Below are 26,880 nucleotides of genomic sequence, written 5' to 3'. Positions count from 1 at the left end.
GTGTAACACCTCCCAGCGCTGGGAAGGGGGTCGGAGGGCGACGCGCACCGCTTTGCCGATTGCACTAAAATATTCAGGTATTAAAACCCGACAGCAGGAGCAGGCAGGGCCTGCAACCCGCCCTCCGCCGAGGCCTGGCGCCACCCCGCCGCTCCCTGCGCCGGCCGGGGCCACGCAGCCCCGCGGCTGCGCCCCCTGGCGGGCCCTCCGCGGGCGGCGTCGGGGCAGAGGGCGCCTGCGCGTGGCGTGCGCGCGGCAGGGGCGGGCGCCGGGGTGCGGCCGGGTCGAGGGTCTGCCGCCGCCCCGGGAGCAGCGGCCGGCGGCGGTGCGGGAGGTGAGCGCGGGGCGGGCGGCGGCGCGGGCGCGGTGCCGGTGCGCGGGGGCGGGCGGCGCCCCGGGCTCCCCGCGTGCGGCTGCGCGGCCCGCGGCGGGCCCTGAGGGGCCGTGAGGTGAACTGAGGTGGGGTGGCCGCGGGCCCGGTGGCGGGGGAGCGGCCTCCGCGGGCCCCGGGCAGCCCGCGCATCTTCGGGTCTTTCTTCTCAGCGTTGCCGCCGGGCGGAGGCCGGGGCAGGCGGCGCGGTGGGAAGGAAGGTCCTCTGCGTCCGGCCGCCGCCACCCTCGCTGTCAGCGGGGCGGCGGCCTGGGGTCGGCGCCAGCCTCTCCCGGCCTGGGAGCCGCGGCGGTCGCGGGTCCTTTCTCGGGGGAGGCTGTTGGCGCGCTGACTGCGCCTCCTCGGCATCTGCCCCGCGGGGGAAGCAGCCGGCTCCGGAGGAGGAGGGAAGGGCGAGCCTGGGAGTAGAGAGGGTAATCAAGCCCCCAGCCGTGGGGCCTGTAGTTTTCTTAGTTTCCAGAGGTTGCGGGAGATGGGATGCACGTCCCGGCGTCTGCGCTCGGTGGTGTTTGTGGAATGTGCTCATCGGGGCCCGGAGGTGCTGGAGCAGTAGGGGAAGGGGGATGTTTTGGAACGAGCTTTTCTCTGGTCGCATTTCTCGCTCAGGGGTGTGCGGGAAGCGGAATGGCCGCGTGGGCAGGTTCTGCTCTTCCCTGTTCCGCAGTGTCCGAAGGTTGGGCTGGGTTGTTCTAAAGTCAGGCTGATGCTAATCCACGTTAGGACTACCGTGACAAATTTAAGGTGACCTCTGGCCCCAGCGGATATAATAAAAGGTTGGCATATGATGAGTTAGCCTTTTCTAAAGGTCTCTTGTTTCAGTGCTGAGAGTGGTTTTTCCTTTACAGGGATATGCAAGAGTAGTCATATTTGATCTGCTTTCTAAAAACTGCCAGATTGTTGTCTCAGGAAGAGTAGAGCAAGGTAGTGACACAAGGTACTGACCTAAAATGTTCTGAGGGGTTTCAGGAGTCACAGGTGTTGTCTAATTTAGTAGCCTCTACAGAGCTGCCTTTCATAAGCTTAATGGTTCTCTTCTTGAGTCCTATAAACTTTCAGTATTTGTAACATCCGGTACTGAGGAATTCCTAGCTTAACCTCGCACCCTCAGAAGTGATCTTAACTTTTATTTGTTCTGAACCTTGCTATTTCTGATTGAATTTGATGTTCCTTTGTTCTTTTCTTTTTTTTTTTTTAAAGACCTCATGAATAGTCACTATCTGTTTACTTTTTATAAATGCTTGTGATTCCCATCATATTTACTCTGAGTTGTAAAGTAGCTTTAAATGCAACATGTCCTGCGCTGGAGTGTGGCACTCCTTTTGCCAGCATCATTAGCTGTGTGCTCTTTGTCCCAGGCTTATTTTTTGATTTTAAAAAGCTTACATTCTCTTCTGTGTCAAATGTAAAATACGTAGCATGAAGGCTCCGTTTGGCCAATATGCCAGTGTTCAGCCGCACACAAGTTTTTTTGTAGGGAACTTAAGTTTAGGAGACATATTTGGCATTTTAGCTTACTATTTCCATGAAAAAAGATGCTTATAAATGTTCTTCTTAGAAGGAACTTTACAGAGATCTTGGAAAAACAATGAAATATGTGGTTTGTAATTAGTAGGAGTAAACTGAATATGCAGTTTGATTTGCTTACATGATGAGGCTGTGATTCTTTTGGAGTCCAAAGGGTTTTCACACAACTTGGTATCGTGTAAAGATACATACCTTTAAAAGGAGGTGGGTTTTTTTGTTTTTTTGTTTTTTTTTAACTTTACTTTCCTATGCCAGTATGTGTAAATCTGATAGACTGCTGAGAGACTCTTTGCCACTGGTAACTTCTGCTCACTTTTTAGAACTGCGATACTCTGTGCAAATGAGACTGGCAAATACTGCAATGTTGTAGTGCACAAGCCATGATACAGTACGCACTGAGTGCATGCTTTATCTCATGCTTTAATTGTATCAAAACTATTTAAAGACACTTTTCAAAACTGTTACTGATTGACCAAGTGCATTTTTTTTTGGTTTTTTTTTTTTTTTACCCCCCCAGTGAAATTTGGGGGTGGAGGAGGAGTAATCAAAGAGAATGAAAAGCGTGTATGGGCTTTTTTCTCAAGGAAAAAGCTTAGATTTTCCCAGTATACATATTACCCTTCAAATACAACAGTGGCTTTGTTACAACTTTTCTTAAAAATAAAGAGCGTTTAGAGTGCCAATGAATGCCGGGTGACAAAAGATGATGGGAAGATAGACTAACAGTTTTTTTTTTCCACCTCAAATAGGAATCAGGGATGCTTTAACTGGATTTATCATTCATCCTGCAATGTGTTTAATGTGCCTCTTCACAGAACCTCATGTCTGAAGTACTGCCTTTTTTCCTTTAGCCAACAGTAATGAATAAGGTCTTGCCAGAATCTATAAAAGGTAGGAAGGACAATGTTGTTCACTTCTTATGAACTGACTGTGATACCCAGCACCTCTGCAAGTTGCTTTATCAGCCAGGAGGTGTGTAGTAGTGGATCTGGGCACAGAACCCTGCAGTCCTTGCTCCTAGTCTCACACCTTTACTGTGCTCACCCTTGAAGCCTATCAGTGTTGCTTGTTTTCAAGTAAATTGTGAAAGGTACCTGTCTTGATGAATCTGTGCTTCTGCACGTGGTTACAGGAGGAAAATCAAGTTTAATACTCTGCAGCTTTTGATTATGGCAGGTTACATGTCACATTCATGTACTGGGGATTCAGATATCTACTGAAGTCCTAGTTTTTAGTTCCTGTATGACAGCAGCTGCACCTTGGTCTAGTGTTATTTCACAGCCGTGCAGCTGTTTCACGAGCTTGTTTCTAATGCCCTTATGAGATATTTATTATCCAATAAACATAATCCTGGATTCATGGAATTTAAGGTCATTGGTATTTGGTCACTAATACTGTTGCTCTCCTATAAAATTTGGAGTATGCATGCCTGTAGTAAGAGTGTTGATGCACTGAGGTTTGTGTGGTTGAGGTGCCCAAATACCTCATGCAGACCACTTCATTTTCACTGTGGGTCCCTAAGAAATAACTGCTTACATGGTAAAGGTTATGTGTGTTTTGTCCCTGCAAAAAAAAATTAACCTTTAAATCAATAAACCAATTTCAGCCTAATTTGACAGGAGTAGAGGTTTTAAAAACATTATATGAAAGGTTTTGGGTGGCTTCTTTTATTTCTTTGAAACAACTTTTTGTGCCTTTCTAGCATTCACACTGAGGGAACAGGAACAACCAGTGAGAATTGCACTCTTGTTAGGCATCAGTAATATGTGCACGGGAGCTGAACCTCCAGGCAGAGCTCTGCAGAAAGCAAGCTTCCTCGATTCTGCTGTTCACGTGGAACTCTGGGTGGTGGACTGCATGGTTCTTGCTGTGCTGCTGAAATGTTGCTTGGCTTGCTGATTCCCCCATCCTCCCCCTGCCCTGCTGCCACTCAGGCTATTGCCATGTGTTTTGTTTCTCTTGCAGGTAAATGGCAGGACAGAAAGCAGTGTGAAAACTTTGAACGGCAGTGAGAAGTCCAAGTAGGTCATTCATTGCTGAAGGATATTAGGGATGAGGTCTCCTATTTAACTTTTTTACTCTTTCTTGGCATGCATTCTGAAAGTCTGGCACTTGTCCATTCATTTGGCACTTGCCTAAACCAATGGCAAGTAAGCTGAGCTGTTGTGGAATAGTAACACAGTCTTGATTAAATTGCTGAGAGCCCCTTTCTTTTCCCCGACAGGTCTGGTGGCTAAGCTGTACACAGAAAAAAATCTTTTAACTCCTTTGCATGGTGAGGATAGTAGGATATACTTAGAAATGCCTTATCCACCCAATTAATTGTTGAAAGTTTCTGCGTGACTTCACGTATCATGCAGACAGTTTTTGTTACTGAAAGATGAGCAATTAAGTCATTAAGAAATCTAAACTTCTGCTTGCTCCTGATAAAGCAGTATCAGACTTCTGGGCCTGCAAAACAGAGAGGGATTAATCAAAGGTGGTGGCTGAACAGAACTACACAGCTCAGTATAGGTGATTTTGGCTGAACCCCTAGTGTGTTTTCTGCTCATTTTTGGCCAAAATGGGGCCCTATCCAAACTGGAGAGATACAGAAGACCTGACAAACTCTGTGAAAATGACATTATCGAAGAGCAATATCAAAGCTAAAATCCTCTTAACAGAGAGGCATCTGGTGTTAACGTAGCAAGGGCAGAGACATATCCTGCTAAGAAGTTCCTCTGCCAAGAATTTTTCGACATGCGGGAAGTATAAAAAGCATAAATCTAGAAAGCCCCAGAATAATTCAGTTTCATGTTTCCTCTCTGTTTTCTGCTACTGTTTTCTCCCTTCTCTCAGCCAACAGGGAGCTTTCCTTCAGAAGTATTAAAGGGAAGATCTAGAAGTTTTTTCTCTTCCACAAAAAAATTTTAATGCAACATGAAGTTATTCTATGACTTCACTTATGATAGGTTTGTGGGGAGGGGGAGTGGAATCCAAGTAGTGAATTTTCCCAGCAAATATCCGGTTGGGTTACAGGAGAGCAAGCTGTCCATGATAACGATACTAGAAAATATGTAATTAGGTCAGAACAGGAGCAGCTCTCCAGATGATGTCTCAACAAGTTGACTGAAATCTTGCATATTCCAAAGGAAGTGCCAGGTGTGCAGGCAATGAAGGCAGACTTTGCAGCATCTTCTGAGCAGGAAACTTAACCCAAACAGGAATGCCAGTATTCTAATCCAAAGGCACTGATGGACAAGACAAAAATAACACTCATCTATGTATTTTTGCACAACACTTTGTGAGGTGGTTGGGTTTGTTTTTTTAATTCTTTGAAAACTATTCCCATTCTGCTGTAACTGCTACAGCTCTTCATGTTCTGATGATCTTCCACCTTAACTGTAACAAAAGTCCTTTCTCTGGCAGGACTAAGCAACCTGTGTTACTTCTCACTAATTTGGACTTTCTGTTCATTCCTTTCTCTTGCTGAGTAACCTTTAAACTTGGCTTTGAAGCTTGTGCCCACCTTTCTGTTTCTAAATTCTGAGTCTTGTTTTTGATATATTGATGTGTTAATCTGTATTTTTCTGTTTTTCAGTTCTTGTTACCTGTTGTACGTGGAATTTTTCTCTCTAAAGTTTTTCCCCAAAAATTTTTTTGAAGCTCACCAAAAAACCCCCGAAACAAACCCTAAACCAATTTTCCTGCTCTTGGTAATGTTTGCTGGTAATTTTGGTTTTGGAGTATGTTTTTTTTTTTTTTCCCCCCAGCATATATTTATATTCAAATAGCATGCAGTGCCAAGTTCAAGCGTGCTTGAGAAATAAACAGTTTTCCATGCAAATTTGAACCCCAGCTTCTTGCTATCTTATGAGAGTTTTATTACTAGGCAAATTGTTTAAAAAAAAATAGAGACTTTATACATTTTGAACAAAGCAATATGTGGATTTAATAGAAAAGGCCTGATGGAGATAATATTGTTTGCTTGGTTGTGGCTTAAATTAAAAAAACCCCTTTCTCTTCCATATGTCAATTTTTATCCAAACTACACCTGCTCACAACATACAGGTTTCTTGAGTGTAGGAGCTTCTTTCAACTCTTTTTTTTTTTTATTAATTTCTCTACCTTTTGTGTTTCAGTACTAAATTGTGTATCCTGGTGTGTGTTTTTCTGTATTGCATATGCCACATATGATTCCCTTCAGCTAAGACAACCTACTTTGAAGGAGCCCTGCAGAGAAGCATACTTAAAAGCCTGCAAGCTCTTGAATTGTATTTGTGTAGTTCATGCTTAGCCTGATGCTTTGGCATGTTTGCATGCAATTACTTCCTATTCCAAATGTTGCTCCTCTAATATCCAAGCCTTAGTAAAGTAATTCAAGATCTTAATGCTGTGAAAACATTAATGTTCCAGGCTTTTTTGTTACCTTACTACTGTTCTCCGAATTGAAAGCTCTAATGACCTCTTAAATAAAGCCCCAACAAAATAATCTTTGGGTAACACACTTTCATTAGAAATTTTAAATCAGGTTGAATCAAGCTATTTTAGCTGTTGATGGTATGGGATACATGTGGCTTTTTAGTTTGCCAATATATGAAAGTGCCTGTGTTGTCTTACAATATTGGTGCGATGACCCTCCAGATATCAGTGCCTGATGTGTTCAGGTAGCAGTGCAATTCTGGGATACCCTGTCTTTCTGTGAAAAGCTCTGGACAGAAATGCATAGAGGTGTAAGTCCTTGGGGGAGCTCGTGGTTTGTGTTTTAAAGAGAGATCTGTTTACAAGTCTTTGCAATTTGTTTATTTTAGAAACTATGAACTGGGCATATAAAAGGCTTTGTGTAGCTCGTTCTCCATGAGACTTTTGTTGCTACAGTTGAGTTTTTATTGCATGTATCCAACTGACTTAGTTCTGCCATGTCTGTGATGTCACTTGTTGACTGATCAAAATAGTGGTCTGTTGCATAGGTAGTTCATTTGGAAAACAACTTTTGCTCTGGAATTGTTGGTCACCACTAGGGTTTCTGGCACAGCATCTTCTAGTACTTCAGTGGTTTGAAGTAAACACAGGAATAAGCTTTAAAACCTGCTCTCTGTGCTGCAGTCCAGCGATAACTTTGGCAGCAATAGCAGCATATGATGTTCCTCCCCCAGTGATTCATTCCCACCGTATGCTACCACTGGCTTGGTTGTACCAACACAGTTGATTGTGGTACTGCTTGGTAAACTGGATGAAACAACTCCTAACCCTTTTTCAGCATGTGCTCACATGGTGTGCTACCTGGGTGGGAAGGGGAAACAGGGTTTGGAAACTTCTGAAGGCAGCCTTGCTGCTGGAGAGAGTGTGGCAGTGTCTGAAAGCAGGTAGTGATCTGCCCTACTGGGAGAGAAGCAGTAGAGACTATGATTGGTGAGTTACGGTTGCATCTTCAGGTAGAATAGTGTTATGGTATTAAAATATATCCTCTCTTCTGTCACTGTTTGCTTGTAGCACTTAGACCCTTTGTGTTCAGGAATATTATGTTGAAAAGAAGAAATCTTTCTAAGCCTGTAATTTGACAGAACGTACTGATTTTTTGTTTGTTTTTTTTTTTTTTTGTTGTTTCCCTAGCCCTGTTAAATGAAAATCTTGGTGCAACTGTTCTGGAATAATATATGCAGTACTTCTGTCAGCTTTTGCTGGTCAGTGCTGTTCTTCATTTTACTGATTACCTTTACAATATGCAGTTGCACATACACCTCTCTTTACACTTGACTGGAGCCTTGAAAAAGGATGACTGTTGTTTTTGATGTGTGATGAAACTCACATGTATGCTTTCCTGCCAAACCTCAGAAGTGCTTGCCAGATTTCATTTCAGGTGATTCATGTTGTTTTAGAAATGTAATTCCTGCCATTTTCAAAAAGGATAAACTGCTTCTGGATCTTCCTCCTGCTTGTTTTCCTCCAAATTCTTCCCCTCCAGTGTCCTGCTGGGTCTTTATGGAGCAAGGTTTCTGCACTGCTTCCCACCACTGACTGGTTTTCAGTAGTGCGTGTGTACATATGTTGACACTTCCTTAAGCACTATATATTGTAGTGACCACAGTCGGTATCACTCGAGTTGTCTGTTGCAGCTTTGTGCCAAAGTTTAAGGTAGTATGTTTTCACTTAGTACAGAAGAATCATGTGTGCTCCTAGTGGGAAGACAGCAGTATGTGGATACAATAAAGACTTTGTCAAAAAGGACAAAGCTGAGACTTAAATGGTAATGAGGTGTTGATTTGTTTGGATGGTCTTGAAGAGGAAGCTGGAGGGAGGGGGTTTCATGACTTTTGTAAGTGAAGTATTTCACTATTGCTCATTTTCATATGGTCTCTTTGCTATTTTGATGGCGTTGGAGCTATGATTTTTCTGGAATATGCAATATAGTTCCTCCCACTGTTTGTTTCTTCAGTTTGAAGCAGTGTATTTGCTGCTGGTGGAGGATTACTGCTAGTACCTCAAAGGCATTTGGGTGAGAAGGCAGATGCAAGTTTCGTCTTGTTCAGGCTAGCAGTGGAAGCTCCAGCATACTACAAATGTACAACAAATGACTGCTTGTAGTTGTTCCATGCTATTTTCAAAGTTCCTGCTGTTCATGTGAGGAAAGTTTAGAATTAATTGAGTTTTAGGCTATATCCATTTGACTATTAAACCTACTTCTCACATATTAGCAAGGGGATAGGGAAGCCTTTAAGTATCAAGTATGTCCTGTAACAATTCCCCAGTCTGCCTAGGAAGGCTGTTTGATTGCTGATGTTTTACAGCATGTATTTTTCTAATGCTCAGTTATAAGCTTTCTTTATTGTAGCTCAAGCCTATTAAGTTTTGCTTGTTCTGTTGCTTATTAGTGAGAATAATCTGTTCTTGGCTTCTTTAGAAAAATTGTTTATGTATTCTAATCTGGGTACTATGGCTGGTTATATTTCAAAGAACAGCTTTTCTTGTATGTGCTACTTTCTAAATCTTTTATCTGGTGTCCTCTAACTAATGCAGTGTCTGGAGGTCTGATTGATCTTGAGTTGAGTGATTAATTACAGTAAACAGTAGCAGTGGAGCCCAGCAATGGGTATCTTGGTTTATTACATAATTTTTGGACCTTTCTTTGTGGTAAACTGTTTAGGCAGTATACTGTGTAGACAAGAACTGTGAATCTTGGAGGGCAGTGTGTGTATACACAGGTGTGTGTGAACCTAACAAATGACAGAGTACCTTGTTACTAGGTCTGAGTTTGTGATCCCTTTCCACTTGTAGGTATCTCTAAGGACTTGTCCCTTTGCCTGTGGGAAACTGTCTGGTAGTAAGGCAAGACTGTGGAAATTTGGCTAGTTTTGTATTTACATGGTTGGAATGCAGCCAGTTGTCACTGAGCTCTCAACTCATTGCATCTCCATTTCACTATTGTCTTTCTAGCCTGTAAGCTCTTCATAATGGCTCTGACTGAGTGTGTTCAGCTGTGATAAGAAATTGTTAGCAATATTAAAAACTGGCTAAAGCTTATCTTTAAAATGACTATAATTGAGTATGCTTTTCCTAATTTTTTTTTCTTGCTTTGTGCAGGTCTTTGTTTCTGGGCAAAGAATGCAGACTATAAAGTGTGTAGTTGTTGGAGACGGTGCTGTGGGAAAAACGTGTCTTCTCATCAGCTATACCACCAATGCCTTCCCAGAAGAGTACATCCCTACTGTGTTTGACAACTACAGTGCCCAAATGACCGTTGATGGCCGGACAGTTAGCCTGAATCTCTGGGACACTGCAGGCCAGGAGGAATATGACCGCCTCCGCACGCTCTCGTATCCTCAAACAAATGTATTCGTCATCTGTTTCTCCATTGGTAGCCCCTCTTCCTATGCAAATGTGAGGCACAAATGGCATCCTGAAGTTTCTCACCACTGTCCAAATGTTCCCATTCTTCTAGTGGGCACGAAGAGAGACTTGAGAAATGACCTGGAAACAGTTAAAAAGTTGAAAGAGCAAAGTTTGGCTCCCACTACCCCGCAGCAGGGGACTTCGCTGGCTAAACAAATTGGAGCAGTCAAATATTTGGAGTGCTCAGCGTTGAATCAGGAGGGTGTTCGGGAGGTGTTTGCTGAAGCTGTGCGTGCAGTTCTGTATCCTGTGACAAAGAAGAACACAAGAAAATGTGTCTTATTGTAGTTACCTTGGGTGATGGATGTTCGAAGTTGAATATTGACTAGAATCTTGGAGGGCTTTTTAATGAATTAAATTGAAGATTTGCATCTTGCACTAACAGCTCTAAGCAGAAATGGTTTATGCAACGAAAATTCTTGCAGTCTTATTGCTTCAGGGAAACTGAAACAGAACAGATTTTTTTTTTTTTTTTTACACAACTGAGAGGTCAAATACCTACTTTATTTCTAAAGTTCCAGTCTTCAGCTTCTCCACGGATCACTTGGCTTCTGTCCTTATTTAATGGAGGAAAATAAAAGACAGGAGTTCTTTGAAGCCAGACTTCTTTACTAGATAGCTATCAGTTACTAGACTTGCTGAAAAGCACAAATTCTGATAACTTTGCTTTAAGCATAGCTGCTGCTTTTTCCATCCCTTCTTTACTGATGGAATTTGTTTTATGAACAGAATTCTGACTGTCCAGTTGTTTTAATTTGTCAATTTAAAGCTTGAAAACAATTTGTTTACATGCGAAAAAGCCTGAAATATTACTGAGATTCACCTTATAGTGAACTGTGATCATTTTATATGAAGAGTTAGCATAAGGCATGTTCAATGCAATGAGGAAGACCCAGGGAACACCTGCAATGATTTTATTAATAGAAGCAGGAGCTGATTTCTCCTAATGCAAGGAACTTAGAATAATGATGAATCACTCAAATGGGTGATTTTCATACTTTTGAATTGGAGAGGTGGAAGAGTAGTTTAGATGCAAGTCTTCCATAATATTCTAAACTGAGTTTTTATTTCACTCTCCAATGAGACTTTGCACCTTGAGAATAAACTCAACAGTTCTCTTCTTGGACCGACAGAGGTAGTTAGGATGACACTTCTCAAAATGAGATTTTTGGTGTGATCCCTTTGAATCCCAGAGACCTGACAGCTGCCTGTTTGTTCTTGAGGAATTAATTGCTTCACTTCTTAATGTTCTTGGGGCCACCACCTGAGATTTTTACGTCAAATTACTTTGTTGTTTTTCTAGAACACTGACAAAATTTGGAGGTTCTATTTAGAGGAACCAGGAACCCTTGCTTCTTCCTGGCAACTCACTGATGGTTTCAGTTAAATTTGTAACGGTTAGCCAGTCACTGGATAGGTTTACTTGGGCAGTTTTCTCCTCTCTACTAGGTGATCAGTTTTTATAAACTCTTAACTGAAGTCCTATTTATGTACTTTTTAACTTTCTTTAGCAGCTCTAGTGAGTGGCAGCTGGCTTATTTTCAGGATGTGCGCTGTTCTTTATGTGTGATTCTGGGACCAGCTGAGGAGTGAGCGCATGAAACCTTCCTTAGACTTAACCTTACAGCTTGCTGGTATGAAAGCAGCATGCTTCAAAGATACTTTGTGTGAAACTGGTGGTGCTGGACTGGGCTTTGTTGTCTGAAGTTGACAGTGCTGTCTTTGTCCGGATGCAGCCTCAATTGGTAATTCAGAACTTGCTTTCTTGTGATTCCCACACATGCAAAACTGCACTGGTGTATGCCCTGGGCAGAAAAAAGTCTCATTTTAGCAAGATAACAGAAAATACATAAACAAGGTTATTAGGGATCTTGTGTTAATTTGACCTTGCTTTATCTGATACAGGTAAAAATACCAGGTGGATAGAAAGATTCGTATTTGTGCCCTAATTTCCCTCTTTAAAGAGCGTGTGCCTTTTTTCAGCTGGTATAACTGATGCTGACACTAACTGCAATTTTTGTATATCTGAGGTATGCTTGTACTGGTACTGCTTTAGCAAACTGCAACCCATAGATTACAAACTGCAGTTAATCTAAATACTGGTGTATGTGGCCAGTGAACCAGTACAGAGTTCCAAATGTTGCCTGATCGCAGGGCAACACCAAAACACCCATTATGCATGATGTTTGCAGAAGCCTAGAGACTCTGCATCTTTTTCTTCACCAAGTGCCATTGCCCAGAGTGTCTTTGTGTCTTTTGCACTCGTAGAAGAAGTGCTGTTCCAGATATGGCTCCTGCAGCACTGCCCTGCAGGCTATGAGGATGTAGGAGTATTTCACTGAGGTAACCTCTACTCACCACGTTCTGCCTTTAGTAGTAGGCCTTTAGTGTGGGCTTCACTTGCAGACAGCAATTAACTCTGTGCCTTGTAATTCAAGATTATTTTCTTTAGGTAAATTTCAGTAACTGAGTAAATAGTTTGTCATGTTTAAAATGTATTTATTTAAGCCAGTACATGTGGGGTTTTTTAATGCTGGTCAGGCTGAAATCAACTGCCTAGTTACCCTGGTGCAAGCCCATAACCTTTGCTTCATTCAGAGATGTACTTTTTAAAGTTTGTGATATGTTTGAACTGCTCTTAAATAGACTTAATTTCAACAACAGGCACCTCTTTTTTTTTTTCTACATATAGTTGCAATTTTGTACTGAAGCTACTACTGTTTTAAAAATCTTTTACTTTTTTACATACTGAAATCTTTTAGTTCTGCATCTTTTGTGGTTATTCTTAACTGGATTACAATAATTTGGCGGAGAAGAAATCCTGTGAGCAAGTATTATTGCATCCCCCCCCCTCCCCCCCCCCCCGCTGCTTCTGCAGGCTCACAGAGCAGCCATCCTGGTGTTAACTGGAAGAGAGTATGGCGAGATAAAAGTCAAGTACTTATCAATTCATTTGAATTGATTACATTATGCTAGAACACTTTATCCCCATCTAGATTATTACTTAATAAATGGATTGCACAACAGTACTGAGGAGAGTAACATGATAGTGATGAAAATGAGTGGAAAGTGAACTTTGAACACCATAAAAAACTTTTTACTGACTTTGGAGTACCTCAGTAATAGTCATTAGATGCCTTTTATTTCTGTTGCTTTCTGCCAGGAGCAAAAGTCCTGCCGGCTGACAGCTGGTTTCCTCCAGCCTCTGCTTCTCATGAGAATGAGCTTCAGGAGCGCACAGATCCAATGAGCTTTTCCATTCAGTGGGCATTCTTAGTTTGTGATTTTCCTTCCCTTTTTTTACCCCCTACAATTCTTGGTGCATTTGATTGTAATTAGTCCAGTGCTTCAGTCTACAATCCGTTCTGTTCCTCCCACATGTTTTGTGGTGTTTTGTTATTTTTTTTTTTTTTTTTCCTCCTGTGGGCAGGTAACAAATACAGACTTCACACAATCCCATGGCTGGATTTTGTCTGTTTTCAGGAGATCAGAAGACCTGGGTTAAGCTGTGCAGGTTTCCCAAACTGTTCAAGATTCCTCAGTTTGTTACTGAATAGAGATGCAGTGTGTATGTCTTATTTCACAGAAGAGACTCTTCATGAAGAGACCAATTTTAATCTTTCAGTTTGTGAATGATTTCTGAAATAGTTCAGTGGTTTTTTTAAATACAGCAGTAGCAACCCCCAAGGAGCTGAGCAGTTTAGGAATTCTGTGTCCAAAGGATGTTATGAGGCGTGCTTAGATGTGTAAGTGCTTTCTCCGGTTTACAGCTGTAGCTATTTCTATGAAATTTAAACTAGAAGAGCCTCACCATGCTTTGTCTCCGAGTGCTAAACCTTGCTCTGTAGAAACCTCGGTGCTGCTTGGGCTGACCCTGAGAAGTGGATGGATCTCACAGGAGTCCTGACCACCCGGGTGGGCTGCGAAAAGCACCCGTCAGCAGTGGGAGCCCAAGACTCTCAAGTGTGGTACTGATATATACACTGGCAACTTGATTTTATACTATAAAAGAGTTTGTATTACAGCTAACAGTTTTAAAGTTTTTTTTTTTTTAAATTATGTGGAATTAAGTTGTAATAAAACTTTCTTCCTCTCTCTGGCTCTTGTATTAACTCACCCTGCTGTTTGTAACGCACCTGTTCTAAACGTAGTTCTTTCCTGTGGAAAGCCAGACCCCGTTTCTTAAACGCAATAAACGATTTTTCGGTGCACGCCGGAGCCTCTGCGCTTCCTTGCGACATTGCGGCGCGGGGGCGCTGTTTTCCGACTTGGCGTGGTGGGGGTTGCCTCAGTTCCTGGCCGGGCCACGTTTCCGGTTCCGGGTCGGCATCGGCGCGATGTCAGACTCGGAGAGCGAGGAGGAGGGGGATGGCGGCCGCGCTGAGCCCTTCTCGCTGACTGGGTTTCTCTTCGGCAACATCAATGAGGCGGGGCAGCTGGAGGGGGACAGCGTCCTCGACAAGGTAGGGATGTGTCGCTCCGGGAAGGCGCCGCTTCGGCCCTGCCCGGCCGTCGGCGTGGGCTGAGGGACAGGAGAGGAACCGGGTTCCCAGCGGTGCGGTTTTGGGGCGGGCCAGGGAGGAGGAGGTGTTGGTGGGCCAGGCTCCGGGGCAGGCCCGGGGAAGTGTCGGTTGCGGGCTCCAGGACGGGACCGAGCAGGGGGTTAGGGGCTTCGTGTCGGCCCGGCCTGGCTGGCGGAGCCTCCCAGCTGGGTCGTGGCTCTGGTCTCTCCAGGAATCCAAGAAGCACCTGGCCGGGTTGGGTGTGCTGGGACTGGGCAACCTGATCACTGAGATCACAGCCAGCGAGGAGGACAGCCCGGAGACTGATGGAGCTCACCTGGATGAGGAAGGTTAGGCACTGGGGTACCTGCAGTTAAACGACAGAGGGGCTGCAGGATCAGAGCTATACTGGAGAGGAAGAAATGCACCCAGGTCATCTGGGACTGCAAGGAATATGATGTTATCTGGTCAGAGGTCCTCTGGCAAAGGCCTTGCCTTCTTGCCAGAGTGAACCCCACATTATCTCCTGGTCACTTTTGCACTTGTGCGCTCTCATTTTTTATAATTTTTTTTTTTTTCAGTTCTCTCTTCTCCCTCATAAATAAGTTTATTCTGTGTTTTCCCCTGTGTTAAACAAGCCCATTTAGTGCACGGTATTATTATGTCTTTTTTTATTTCTGAGCTTGAACAGTTTCACTGAGTAAGTGAAAGGTGTTCCTTGTGCTAAAGTTGGTTACTTACCAGTATCTAGGGGAAATTTGGAGCTCTTGGAGCTTTTGGTTGGAATGAGGGGGAAAATACTCCGATGGGAGATGTTAATCAGATGGTTTTGTTCCTCTAAGAAAAGGAAGCATAGGAAGGGGTTCATGTGTACATAGTGAAGTTAGTAATATATATTAGGATAAAGTTTTGTGTGACTGGCTTTCTTTTCTTCCTAGGCTGGGTTAAGAGCACAGAAGATGCTGTTGATTATTCAGACATTAATGAAGTGGCAGAAGATGAGAGCCGTAGGTATAAGCAGGCAATGGGCAGCCTGCAGCCAGTTCGAAGACCAGGTAGTGTTACAGCTCTAGCTGTAGAAGGTATTTTGGGGCAATGGGCCTTGATAGTCTCTTATAAGGGTGACATTGTGCCTTTTCACTTCTTGCTTCAAGAATTCAATATAAGCTTTTGTGAAATTCTGTTCACTGGATCAAGCCACTGCTTGATATCTTCCTTTTTTAAAGGAATTAGTTCCTTGTTAAACTATATTCAGAAGAGAAACCAGGATCCTCCTTTTGCTCTGGGATCCCCTGCAGAGAATACCCAATACCTGCTCATATTTCTTTAACCTGTGCTCTTTGGAAGAGGGTTATGCAGGAGGCTAGGTGCTTCTTGGATATGCTCAAAGATAGAGATAAAGTCCTGATCCCTTAGAGAGTCACTTCAATCTTAATACCTCTCTCCTGTTTTACCCTTGAATCCTTTTTCTGAAATTACTTTCTGCAGAAGGCACTTTGGTTCTTTTGTCAGTCCCAGGGCTCTCTGTCTGGCCTAGAACAGATTTTCAAAAACATGCAGCTTTTCCCTTTCAGTAGCTGCTGGTGTAAATGCTAAATCTTTGCATTAAAGCTACCTTACACTTAACCTTTCTGTTGACATATTGTGGTTAGTGGTCTGTAAAGGTATTTGGGCTTTTTAATCACATTTTTTTTTACTTCTTTAGCAGCTTTATTTTCTCTGCACAGTGTGAATAAGGGGAGGTGATAGCAGAATATATGTATATATTTTAAGTGCTTCAGTTATCTTGCTGTCAATTTGCCTTTTTCCCTCCTTCCCACTCTGTCTTAAATTTCAGTCTTGCAAATGAGTTTGTGCAGAAAGCTGAACTTGTAAGAGTTTTGCATCTAGTTACAAAATGAGAATGGTCTCCTTACTAATGAGAAGACATGATTTTCTTATCAGGTTGGGACAGGTGTGAAATAGTATAAATGGGAAGGGTGCCTGGTTCCCTTTTATTGTCTGCTTAATATGCAGTCTTGTCTCCTGACTGGTTAGATGAAGATGAAGATGATTACGATGCTGACTGTGAAGATATTGATTCCAAGTTGATGCCGCCACCACCACCACCTCCAGTACCTGGAAAGAAAGAAGATGAAAAGGATGCAGCTGCCACTGGTGAGTGAAGACTTTCTTCTTCTCTCTGGCAATATGAATGTCTGAAGGAAGCAAACACTGCTGTGTAGCAGTTCATTCTGCGGCAAGCACCACACGTCGTCAAAATTCAGTCTGCAGACTGCATCTAAAGGTGGGTCTTTGCCCTGATACACAATGTTATAGGATTGTCTGAAACATAGGGGGAAATATTTCCAGTGATTGTTAAAATACTGATATTGACAATGAAATTGCTTTTTTATCTCATCCTCTCAGTTGTGGCTGGGAAATGCACCTGGAACGCTTAGGATAAAATGAAAGGTTAAACCAGAATGGTACTCATAACTCCTGCAGAGGCTTAATTTTTGCATAACTTGGTATAAACAGTAGATGTGGCATTATGGGGTTTTACTAGGGGACAGGGAGGAAACCAGTTTGTTTATAAGGTGCTTGTTCTATTGTAGTATCTGAAGATGGAGACGGTATCATTTTGCCCTCCATCATTGCTCCTTCCTCTGCTGCCTCCGACAAGGTGGATTTCAGCAGCAGCTCTGATTCTGAGTCAGAGATGGGACCTCAAGAAGCCAGGCAGGCAGAATCCAAGGAAGGCAAACTCACACTTCCTCTTGCAGGAATCATGCAGCGAGATGCTACCAAACAGTTGCCAAGTGTTACAGAGCTCTTCCCGGAATTTCGACCAGGCAAGGTATTGTAAGAGATATGTGGAAGTGACAGAAACCGTATCATATAAGCCCTCTAAATATGAATTGTATAGTGTTAAGGGTATGTAGTAAGCAATTGCATAGATACTCTTGCTCACCTCAGTACTTTCTTTAGTTCCTGTGTGCTGCTGTTTCCAGACTGCTTAACAGGCAGGAGCCTTTTAAAAAGCATTGTATAAATCAGGGTGTGAAATAATATTTTGCTGTTCTGTAAGACCATAGCACAGGCCTGTTGATTTGTGAAAATTGTTTTTCTGAGGTATTAGAGAATACTTTTGCCAGATGGTTAAAAAACATAGTGCTATAATGCTAATCTGTCTGCTTTCTGGCTTTTCTGGCAAATATTTGCTCCTCCTTTCATGCTGTCCTGAACTTGGTGTGCTTTTCCTGAAACAGCTTGTGATATGTATCCTTTACTTAATCTTCCCTCAAAACTGCTCTGAGTATGGATCAGAAATTATCTCAATAACAAGTTGGTTGAAAAGGTGATTGTTTTTTGCACAAAGTGAATTAATTACAGTAGTTTCCTAAATGCTCAGGAATAGCAAATGTAGTCGATGTATTTCAATAATTATTTTGAAAGTTTTAAAGCTGTCAAGAGGAGAGAAAATGTGGGACGGGAAGGAGAATAAAGATGAGCTTAGAGTTGTCAAACAGATGGTTGTGAGCCAGGATAGCTTGGTTTTATGTGTGCCTCCATCACAGGCTTTGTGTAAGGAGCTGAGCAATTTGCATAATTAAATGTCATGTTGTAATGATTTAGCTGACCTCTGTCTATTAGAAATCTAGGTGAGGCTCTAACACAGAAGTTAGCCTTCTGGCTGCTCTCTTGGCTTTTGCAAATTTGGTCTCCTGTGTTACAGTATTTTGTATCAGTTGGTGTATTCATTTCTTTGGTGCTCAATATGTAATGTTCAGTGTTGAATGTGCCCAGTGGGCGTAGAAATCGGTGCAAGCTGTTAATGCTGAACACTTTTCATAATTAATTCATGAGCACTAGAGCTGGGAAAGCCTGAAATGCTGTAGATTTGGCTATGAGGATTGGTTCATGTCTGAGAATGTGCATGTTAGTGTAGCACTGTTTTTCTTGATGAAACCACTTAAAATAGCATGTGGAGAAGCAGACTTTGTGTTTCATTAAACTGTTAGCAGCTCAACTATGTCTGAGGCCTTTGCCCTTGCTGAAGGGCCACTGAAACTGGCCAAAGGGTTCAGAAGTAACCTGGGGGAGTGTTGGGAAGAAGGATAACGTGCATGTGGGCAGAGATGGACAGAGTGGTCATATAAACAATATTTCCTTTGGGGATCATTTTAACAGATTAACAGGGAGCATTAATAGGATGTTTCTTTACAAATCTTGGTTCTAATTCCTGTTTCCTAAATCTGTCAGTTAATTTGGGAATAATGCTTTCCCGCTTTACAAGAGTGCTCTGAAGAAACATTTATTAGTGCTTAAAAACCAGCAATCATAATTGTAGAAGAAACAGAAGAGAAAGTTTGTCATTGTCATTAGTGCATGTTTTGGAGGTATGCTGTATGCATATAGGGGAATTGCATTATGATGGAAATAAAAATGGGTGTATTCTTTCTGGACCATGGTATTTGTTTTTATCTGGTAGTTTAAGAAATCTCTGCTTTATCTAACTGTCTTCTAGCTCTGTCTCTTTTGCTAATAATTTTATCAACTCTTCTTCAATCTCCATGTGTCTTTCTGAAGGTTGTGGATTGTTCAGAATGAAAGTGATTATTTCCAGGTGGTGTCTTACCACATGCCCAATATGTAAAGGCAATCTGTCTTCCCTCTGTTAAGTTTCTTTGTGTCTGAAATTAAGAACAAATCCGTTTGAAAAGGAAGGATCCATCAAATGGATGGATCAGAAACTTTTTTTCAAGTATAATCAAGAGATTGTTGATTGCATCAGGGGTTGGGATAGTAGTACAGGCCAAGCTTCTGAATTTCAGAGTGCTCTCTTTCATTACTGCTTTTCAGGTGAGAGAAAGACAGACAAGCATTCCACAGTGTTTTTTTTTCTCTGACCCTCTTGTTTTTTCCTATTCTAGGTTCTGCGTTTCCTGCGTCTCTTTGGCCCTGGAAAGAATGTTCCATCGGTTTGGCGTAGTGCCCGAAGGAAACGCAAGAAGAAACATCGGGAGTTGGCACAAGAAGTGCAGATACAGGAGGGTGAAGTTGTAGTTGAGAGTGGAATGGAAGGAAAATCTCCTTGGGAGTATGAGTTTGCTGCTCCTCCCCCTCCTGAGCAGTGCCTTTCAGATGATGAGGTGGGATATCTGAGACTTAGAGGGGGGTCGCCACCTAGCACTGGGGGTAGTAGTGGATTGGACAGTGACTTTTAGAGTAAAGAGCTTTTCCTCCAGAATAAAAGGACAGGGTTGGCTTGTATTCCAGCTGTGCAGAAGCTCTTCTCCAGATACTAGTCAGTGACTTCAGGTGATTGCTTCTTACTGAGAAGGCTGCATCCGTGGTACAGGATCAATAGGAGAGCTTATCCTCTTTGTATCAAGAAGAAATTTCTGTGTTCTTGGAAGTCTAATTGCAGAACATTCTTAAGGCAGCTAGTAAGTATGGAAGAGCACTTCTTAGAAATACTTTTCTCCTCCGAGAATAAGCTGGGAAACTTGGAAGGAAGAAACCTCTTGCTGACACTTAGATGGACCATCAGTGTAACCATTCCCTCCTTTGCTGTGCTTCAGATTACCATGATGGCACCTGTGGAATCAAAATTTTCCCAGTCAACTGGTGATATAGACAAAGTGGCAGACACAAAGCCTAAAGTGGCAGAGTGGCGCTATGGCCCAGCACAGCTCTGGTATGATATGCTGGGGATCCCTGAAGATGGCAGTGGATTTGATTATGGTTTCAAGCTGAAAGAGAAGAAGGAGCAGGAGGTTAAAGGACACACAGATGAGGGGGTGAGAGGGGAACTGTGGGGGAAGGTGTGGAGGTGTGTGTGGCACTGGGGATTGCTGCACAATGAGAGCTTGGTCACGGGCCAGTGGATGGTTGTGCACCATGCAAAATGAGACTTCTAATTTTCCTCGATTAGTTTGAAAGTGTGAAGTGGATGCAGGTCTTCAAGCAACTATTCTTTCCTTCCAGGATGCAGGGTTGATGGATGAGAAAGATGATCTGCTAGCTGATGAGCACTTCCTTATGGTGACACAGCTCCAATGGGAGGATGATGTTATCTGGAATGGAGAAGATGTCAAGCACAAAGGGACTAAGACACAGCGGGCAAGTTTGGCAGGCTGGCTGCCATCCAGCATGACTAGAAATGCCACTGCATACAATGCCCAACAAGGTAATTGATGGTCTGATATGAATTGTACTTGCTGTAGTTGAGCTGACTCATTGCATGCTTTCGTCTCAAATACAGAACATAATTCTTCCTGCTAGGGAATGTTTTTTGGCAAAATCACAGCTCTGCTCAGAATTCTGAGACTCTTTCTTTCCAAAAACAGAGTAGGTCCCTTCTGTTAAAGAAAATATCAGCTCTGGCTTTCTTCTCTCCATGTGGAATACCAGATGCTAGATCCATCTACATTAGTATCAAGCAATGCTACACTTAGGATGTCTACTATTTATAGGCCAATGGAATTTTCTTTATATTTTTCTTTTAACTGGAAGAATTGTGTGAAAGTCTTCTGAAGTTTCTACTGAACTAATAATGTTATTCTGTTTTTTCTAGATAGGAAGTAATAATTCTTACAAGCCTGAGACTTCTCTTAGACACAGATGCATTTTAAATTTAAATTGCTTGTGTAGAATGACTGTTTATCATCTGTTTGTTATATCTTACCCTGCTTCTGCAATGAAAGACTAATGGGAATGTCAGATCTTTATTGGGTACTAGTGTCAATCCTTTACTGTTTAGCTGAGAGTACAAGACGCTCTGAGGATTTGGGTAGGTGAATTGGAGATAGCTTTTTATAACAATTTTCTTTTCAGCACAGTTGTGCCTGAGCTATCCAGACCTGGACTCGCTGTGTTGGAGTCCCGTGAAAAGCCATAGTAACATGTTAAACATGGTTGGTCTGTTCACATGCATTAGGTCTTATGCCTTCCAGAAGCATTAACTTAAGTGACATAAGTGATGTGAGCATAGGTGAGTTGGGAGAAGCTGCCTCCACAGAATGATTCCTTGAGGTCTGCTTGGCCATCCTTTTTTCTATGAGAGTTTGACATCAGACAGGAAGCTGCTGGAGGCCAGACCAACTGTTCTGTCAATGGCAACTGTCTGCTTAAGGCCTCTCACTTTTATAGGGACCATGCAGAAATGCTCCTTATGCATTGTCATGCAGCATATGCAAAGCAAGCCAAACATAACTTTGAAGAGGCTGTAGACTCCAGCAGTAAGCTGTGGGCGAACGTGTTTTTGTAAGGGTTACCTGTACTAATGACGCATGACGCTCTTTGTGATAGGAGCAGCAGGTCCATCCTGGTTAAGGCTGGAAATCATTCTCCATGCAAGTTTTGATTTAAGGCAAGATCTCCTCAAGTTCTGATTTAAGGCAATGCAATGCCTTCTAACCCTCCCACTCAAGCTAACCTTACTTTTGTTTTTCTTTTCTCTAGGTTTGAACCGAAGCGGCTCTTTACTCAATCCACCAATTCCACTAGCACAGAAACCAAATGTAGCAGGAGTCCTAGGTATAGCAAAGGGCAAAGAAAAGCAGGCCCCTGAACAGCAAGGTAATGAGGATGTCAATCTTTGGCCTATGAATAGGTGCATGTGACATGTGTTTCTCTATAGACTTGTGTTCTATGTAATAGCAGGGTCCTTTTTTGGCAACAAGGTGTAGATAAAACGGATACTTGTTTGCTCTAAAACCTGTTAGAGGCCCTATTTCATTCTTGGAGGTTCTCTGTGTTTCAATGGAGCAAAATCTCTAAGTGTTGGTAGAGCTCAGACTTGGGGCTCTGCTTCCTCTTTGCTTCCAGGATGAGTTTTCTTTCGCCTTTTAGAGGTCCTGCCTCAGAAAGTCCTGAAAGATGGGGAAGGTTGAGGGAGTAAGATGTGGGGATGAGCTCTGAAATGGTTTTCTGCTAAGGTAGTGTATAAAACTCTTAAGGGTTCTACCTTATGATTGTTGCAGTTTCCTTGGATGAAGACAAGCCCTGGTACTCTATTTTCCCAATTGATAATGAAGAGTTAGTGTATGGCCGTTGGGAAGACAATATCATCTGGGATGATCAGGCAATGGAAACCTACTTGGATCCCCCTGTCTTAACACTTGATCCAAATGATGAAAACATAATTCTAGGTATGTTTATGGCATCTAGAAATTTGACTCAAATGGGAAAAGACAAGTGGAAATGGAAGCAAGGATTTATAGTCACACTGTAATGGAAATAAATGGACTGGGCAATACTTGCAGCCTTTCTTTCTTCTGCCTTTTAAAGATAATTTGCAAGTAATCAAAGGCCTAAGCAGAAGGCGGCAGTGCTAATAACTGGAATGGTGTGGTACATACTTTCAGCTCCCAAGTTAAAAGCAGTAACAGAAGAGTAAAGATTAATGCCCTGAAACATAATTTAACGTAATTAATCTGACTCTTAGTGTGTTTTAGAAGCGGCTGTCTTAATTTTACTTGCATGCATGTTGGTTCGAAGAGGGAATGTAGAGAAGTAAACCACAAACTAGCCCATGCCATTCTCAGTATGGCTTGTATTCAGAGCCTGAAGAAGCAGATTCCTTAAGCCTCTTGCAGGCTGTGGTAATGGCACATGGGAGCAATGACTTTGCATAATACCTGTCAGCATTTTTGTTGCTGCTACAAACTTAGTATTCCTGGAGTTTGATATGAATGTACTCCCTGCTTATATTGCTATAAGCTGAAGAGATTTTTGTCTTATTTGGACCACTAAAATCACCACTTTCTCTTAGATTTGTGTGTTGGTAATCTTCAAGCAGCCTTATGTAATTTAAAGATAAGCATATCTTGCTACAATTTTACATGGCCTGGATTACATTTCCTTCCTCAGGAAAGTGTGTCAGTTCTAAGAATTCTTTATGTATTGATTGGAATGTTTTGGTATTAGTCAGCAACCTTGAAAATCACTCTTAATTTGAGATTGGTTAAAGTAAAGACAAACAAACTTGTAGTGTTTTCTTTCCAAGTCTGAAATACACCACAAAATTGCAGATTAGTGACAAAAGTGAACCCATTCTTATTTTATATCAGGTGACATGACATCTGTCCATGAAGTTGATACAGCGTTTACCAAGCCCATGTCACTAGGCCCTGCTTCTTGTGTGAAAATCTTACTTGGAGAATCCATGCTTCACAAATTGCTAACTTTTAAAATTCATACTACTTTCCTGGAATTTTTCAGGAATCCCTTTTTGGTTCAGGTCCATGTTATTTTTGGGTTCAGACTCACTTTCGTGTTGTGTATATATGGGAAAGAAAAGGATTATTAATATATGTAGTTGGGATACAGTATTGGCATTCCTGTTGCCTTGACTCTCAACTCTTTAGAATAGCTTTGGCAGAACAGATGCTATTTCTTGTACTTTCATTGATTAGATTATTAGTAAATTTTGTGTTGAGCAGTGGATACCCCAAACAATCCCCACAATCACCCTCCTCCCACTCAAATCTGCTCACTGCTGAAAGAAGGTAAGGTAGAGATTTAAGCATGGAACTTTACTGTGTTTGTTGAGCTTGTTTCATATTAACCTGTGTGGAGGAAAAGGGGGAGGAGTGTAGAAGGAGGACAGTCAACCCAGAAACTGAACAAAAAGGCTAAAACATCTGGACCAAGCTGCAGCAAAGTAGGAGGTTGCAGTGCTGAAAAGGGAACCCTAGGACAAGTGCCCTACAGTGTGATTGCTTGTGTTTTTAGAAATTCCTGATGAAAAGGAAGAAATGACTTTGAACTCTCCATCCAAGGAGAACAAGAAAGAATCTTCTCTAAAGAAGAGTCGAATCCTGTTGGGAAAAACAGGTGTCATCAAGGAAGAACCACAGCAGGTCAGCATAAGCTTTAGCACCTTGCAGGTTGGGAATGATGTGGAAGGGGTGATTTTTTTTTTTTTTTTTTTTTACACCTCTCTCTTTGTGTTTAATATTGAATTAGAACATGTCTCAGCCAGAGGTGAAGGATCCCTGGAACCTCTCCAATGATGAGTTTTACTACCCCAAACAGCAGGGACTTCGAGGAACCTTTGGAGGCAACATCATTCAGGTAGTCACAGGAATCTTGGCTGTGAGAGATAGATAGAGTGTCTTGGTAGGAGGTTTCTACCTGAGTATGATTTTGGATTTGTAGAAAAACAGAATTTAGATTGCAGCAGGTCAGGTAAGTGTTCATGAGGGAGATTTTTAATGTTTAATTAAAATGATTAGATGGAAGGAACTAACTTTTCTTTATTGCTCCATCAAACTGAGGTTTAGTTGCTAGATCTTGCCGTATTGTACTTGCCATGCTTTTGTTTGGTGTCTCTTTCTGTAGTACTGTTTCTGAAGCAGTAGTGGGAGGGGGGGAAAGTGGTGCAGATAGTCAAGAGTTGAGGCTGTACTTCTGCTACTAGTGAGTGTTTTAATCTGGATATTATAAAAATAATTCAGATAATGATGAATTTGAACTGCTACTCACTAGCCCTAGGTGAAGAAGTGATTTTTTTTTTTTTTTTTTTCCCCTCCTTCATTGTGGTATTCAGTGACCTCTTCTAAAACCTCATCTGATTCCAACCTCTTCTGTAATGGGAAAAATGTATGTAATTCCAAATGCTCTTCTCTCCCACTGATAGGGATAATGGCTTTGCATGCTCCTAGTTAATAAAAAAATTCTCTCATGGGGTACCATTCAAAATAGTAAAATTAAAGTCATCTCTGTACAGAAAGGAAAGATCTATATATGGACCTAAGCGCTTTCCCTCAAAAGGCAACATGTATGATAACAAGTGAGTTTCAATGCACTAGTATTACTGCTAGCAGACCTAAAAATATTACGAGGTTCTGTTATATAAAGGTTAGCAGGATAGGAGGATGATCTTGGTTTTGAGATGATACGTGTCATTCTTAACACATATTTTGTTCCTGTGTTAGCACTCCATCCCAGCAGTGGAACTTCGCCAGCCATTCTTTCCCACCCATATGGGTCCTATGAAGCTCCGACAATTTCATCGGCCTCCCTTGAAGAAATATTCTTTTGGTGCCTTGTCCCAACCAGGACCCCACGCTGTGCAACCTCTGCTGAAGCACATAAAAAAGAAAGCCAAGGTACAGTTATTTTTCTCTGTATCTGATGTCTGCTGTGGCTCCATTTGCGCAGCAGATCTGTTTGATGTGCTGTTTTCCTAACACTGTCTTCACTGGCACAGATGAGAGAGCAGGAGCGTCAGGCTTCTGGTGGGGGCGAAATGTTCTTCATGCGCACACCACAGGACCTAACTGGCAAGGATGGAGATCTCATTCTTGCTGAATACAGTGAGGAAAATGCCCCTTTAATGATGCAGGTTGGCATGGCAACAAAGATTAAAAATTACTACAAAAGGGTGAGTATGCAGGTTTTGCTGTTGGACAGTGACTTTCTTCTGCCTCTCATTTAGTGCTAACTGCACCTTCATTGCCCATTGCAGAAACCTGGTAAAGATCCGGGAGCTCCAGACTGTAAATACGGAGAGACTGTTTATTGTCACACTTCTCCATTCCTGGGTTCTCTGCATCCAGGCCAGTTACTGCAGGTGAGAAAACCAAGCATAAGAAGAGAGAAAAATTAAATGTGGAGTAATAGGAAGAATGTTTCATGCCCTGTTTATTGAATCACAAATAATGCTCAACTTCTAAAAAAATAGATTTTGTTTTGTTTCTAGTTTTAAGTCTCTTTGTTTACTGATAATAATTCAGTTCTTGGCTTTTTTTTTTTTTTAATATCTCTCTCTTGCATGTTTTTTAAAATTGTTTTAGGAATGATAAGAATTGCAGGCAGTGAATCTTTGCTGCTTTGCTTTGTAATGGCATTAGAAATATGTTAGAGAGGACTGAGTGGAAGGTCAAAGCTGCTTGAATGTTGGGAAGCTCAGTAAATAGGTGTTGGAGGGCATAGAAAACATGGATTTATCATGGTCCAGGATGTGTGAGCAAAAGCTTATGTGTACTTTCTGAGAATTACACTGCTAGTTGTCTGCTGGATGCCAGTTACTAGTCAGGTGTGTAGACTTCTGCTTTTATGAGCCTTTCTCTGTTGTTGAAATACATACAGTTGAGTTGGGGAGAAGAATTAAGAATGTTGTAAGGACCACCTGATTACAAAGTCCATGATAAATGCAAAAATAAATTGATTTCAGGTAATGCTAGCTGCTCTTGCTGCAGCAATAATTCTGTCCATGCTGTACCACAGGAAAAATGTAAGGTGAAGGTTGATACTGGAGATTCATCACAGAACTGACAGTGCTAATTGTTCAAGCCTAAGGGGACTTCATCATGCATAAAACAGGACTTCTGGAAAGCTTGAAGTGAGGACAGGGCCATCTTAGGGAAAGCTTTGCAACGTGGGTGAGGGTAGTGTGGGAGAGTAGCAGTGGGTAAGGCTTGTGGAAGTCCTACAGGTAGAGAAAACCCCTTATAGAAGAGGATTGTCTTTCCAGTTCCACTCAGTCTAGTGCCTCCTTGGTGCTAATTTAAACTTTGTTACTTTTAAATGCTCAGCTCTGCTGCTCTCTGCTTTTCTGGTTAGGTTCTCACAACCTCCTTTCCTGAGCAGTCTTCAGTC

General features: G+C 42.2%; 2 protein-coding genes across 13 annotated transcripts in view; both read left to right on the top strand.

The window, feature by feature from the left end:
• Positions 1 to 227: 227 nt before the first annotated feature.
• On the top strand, positions 228 to 13,883 carry LOC104313622 (rho-related GTP-binding protein RhoG). Of its 6 annotated transcripts, none has more exons than XM_069811270.1 (4): positions 229 to 334; positions 2,767 to 2,806; positions 3,881 to 3,936; positions 9,476 to 13,883. In XM_069811270.1, the coding sequence occupies exon 4, from the start codon at positions 9,497 to 9,499 to the stop codon at positions 10,070 to 10,072; it is 576 nt and encodes a 191-aa protein (XP_069667371.1). In that variant the 5' UTR covers positions 229 to 334; positions 2,767 to 2,806; positions 3,881 to 3,936; positions 9,476 to 9,496; the 3' UTR covers positions 10,073 to 13,883. The 6 variants fall into 6 exon arrangements, with proteins under 6 accessions (XP_069667374.1, XP_069667371.1, XP_069667375.1 ...); XM_069811271.1 differs by lacking the exon at positions 229 to 334 and adding an exon at positions 574 to 1,164; XM_069811274.1 differs by lacking the exon at positions 3,881 to 3,936 and having other exon boundaries at positions 233 to 334.
• A 192-nt stretch (positions 13,884 to 14,075) lies between these two features.
• TAF1 (TATA-box binding protein associated factor 1) overlaps positions 14,076 to 26,880 on the top strand; it is a 33,860-nt gene continuing 21,055 nt past the window's right edge. For 2 of the 7 annotated variants that reach the window (XM_069811259.1, XM_069811257.1), the window contains exons 1-15: positions 14,077 to 14,247; positions 14,519 to 14,636; positions 15,225 to 15,341; positions 16,324 to 16,443; positions 17,052 to 17,125; positions 19,203 to 19,421; positions 19,854 to 20,072; positions 20,260 to 20,461; positions 21,736 to 21,852; positions 22,257 to 22,424; positions 24,010 to 24,137; positions 24,244 to 24,351; positions 25,215 to 25,388; positions 25,490 to 25,663; positions 25,748 to 25,852. In XM_069811259.1, the coding sequence (XP_069667360.1) occupies positions 14,122 to 14,247; positions 14,519 to 14,636; positions 15,225 to 15,341; positions 16,324 to 16,443; positions 17,052 to 17,125; positions 19,203 to 19,421; positions 19,854 to 20,072; positions 20,260 to 20,461; positions 21,736 to 21,852; positions 22,257 to 22,424; positions 24,010 to 24,137; positions 24,244 to 24,351; positions 25,215 to 25,388; positions 25,490 to 25,663; positions 25,748 to 25,852 (2,169 nt within the window). In that variant the 5' untranslated portion in view covers positions 14,077 to 14,121. Of the gene's footprint in view, positions 14,248 to 14,518; positions 14,637 to 15,224; positions 15,369 to 16,323; positions 16,444 to 16,883; positions 17,126 to 19,202; positions 19,422 to 19,452; positions 19,719 to 19,853; positions 20,073 to 20,259; positions 20,462 to 21,735; positions 21,853 to 22,256; positions 22,425 to 24,009; positions 24,138 to 24,243; positions 24,352 to 25,214; positions 25,389 to 25,489; positions 25,664 to 25,747; positions 25,853 to 26,880 lie in introns of those variants that run through there. The other 5 variants (XM_069811254.1, XM_069811253.1, XM_069811256.1 and 2 more) reach the window with 5 other exon arrangements.

Source organism: Haliaeetus albicilla, chromosome 23 (genome assembly GCF_947461875.1).
Source record: "Haliaeetus albicilla chromosome 23, bHalAlb1.1, whole genome shotgun sequence".
Classification (NCBI taxonomy): Eukaryota; Metazoa; Chordata; class Aves; order Accipitriformes; family Accipitridae; genus Haliaeetus; species Haliaeetus albicilla.
Note: the sequence above shows the minus strand (reverse complement) of the source record. Positions and strands in the feature narration are given on the sequence as shown.

What these genes read in the sequence shown, in the direction of transcription:
- LOC104313622 (XM_069811269.1), top strand. Translation starts at nt 7,552, where the DNA reads ATGCAGTACTTCTGTCAGCTTTTGCTG. An exon ending in ACTTCTGTCAGCTTTTGCTG is followed by an intron (nt 7,579 to 9,475) that starts GTCAGTGCTGTT and finishes TGCTTTGTGCAG; the next exon opens with GTCTTTGTTTCTGGGCAAAG.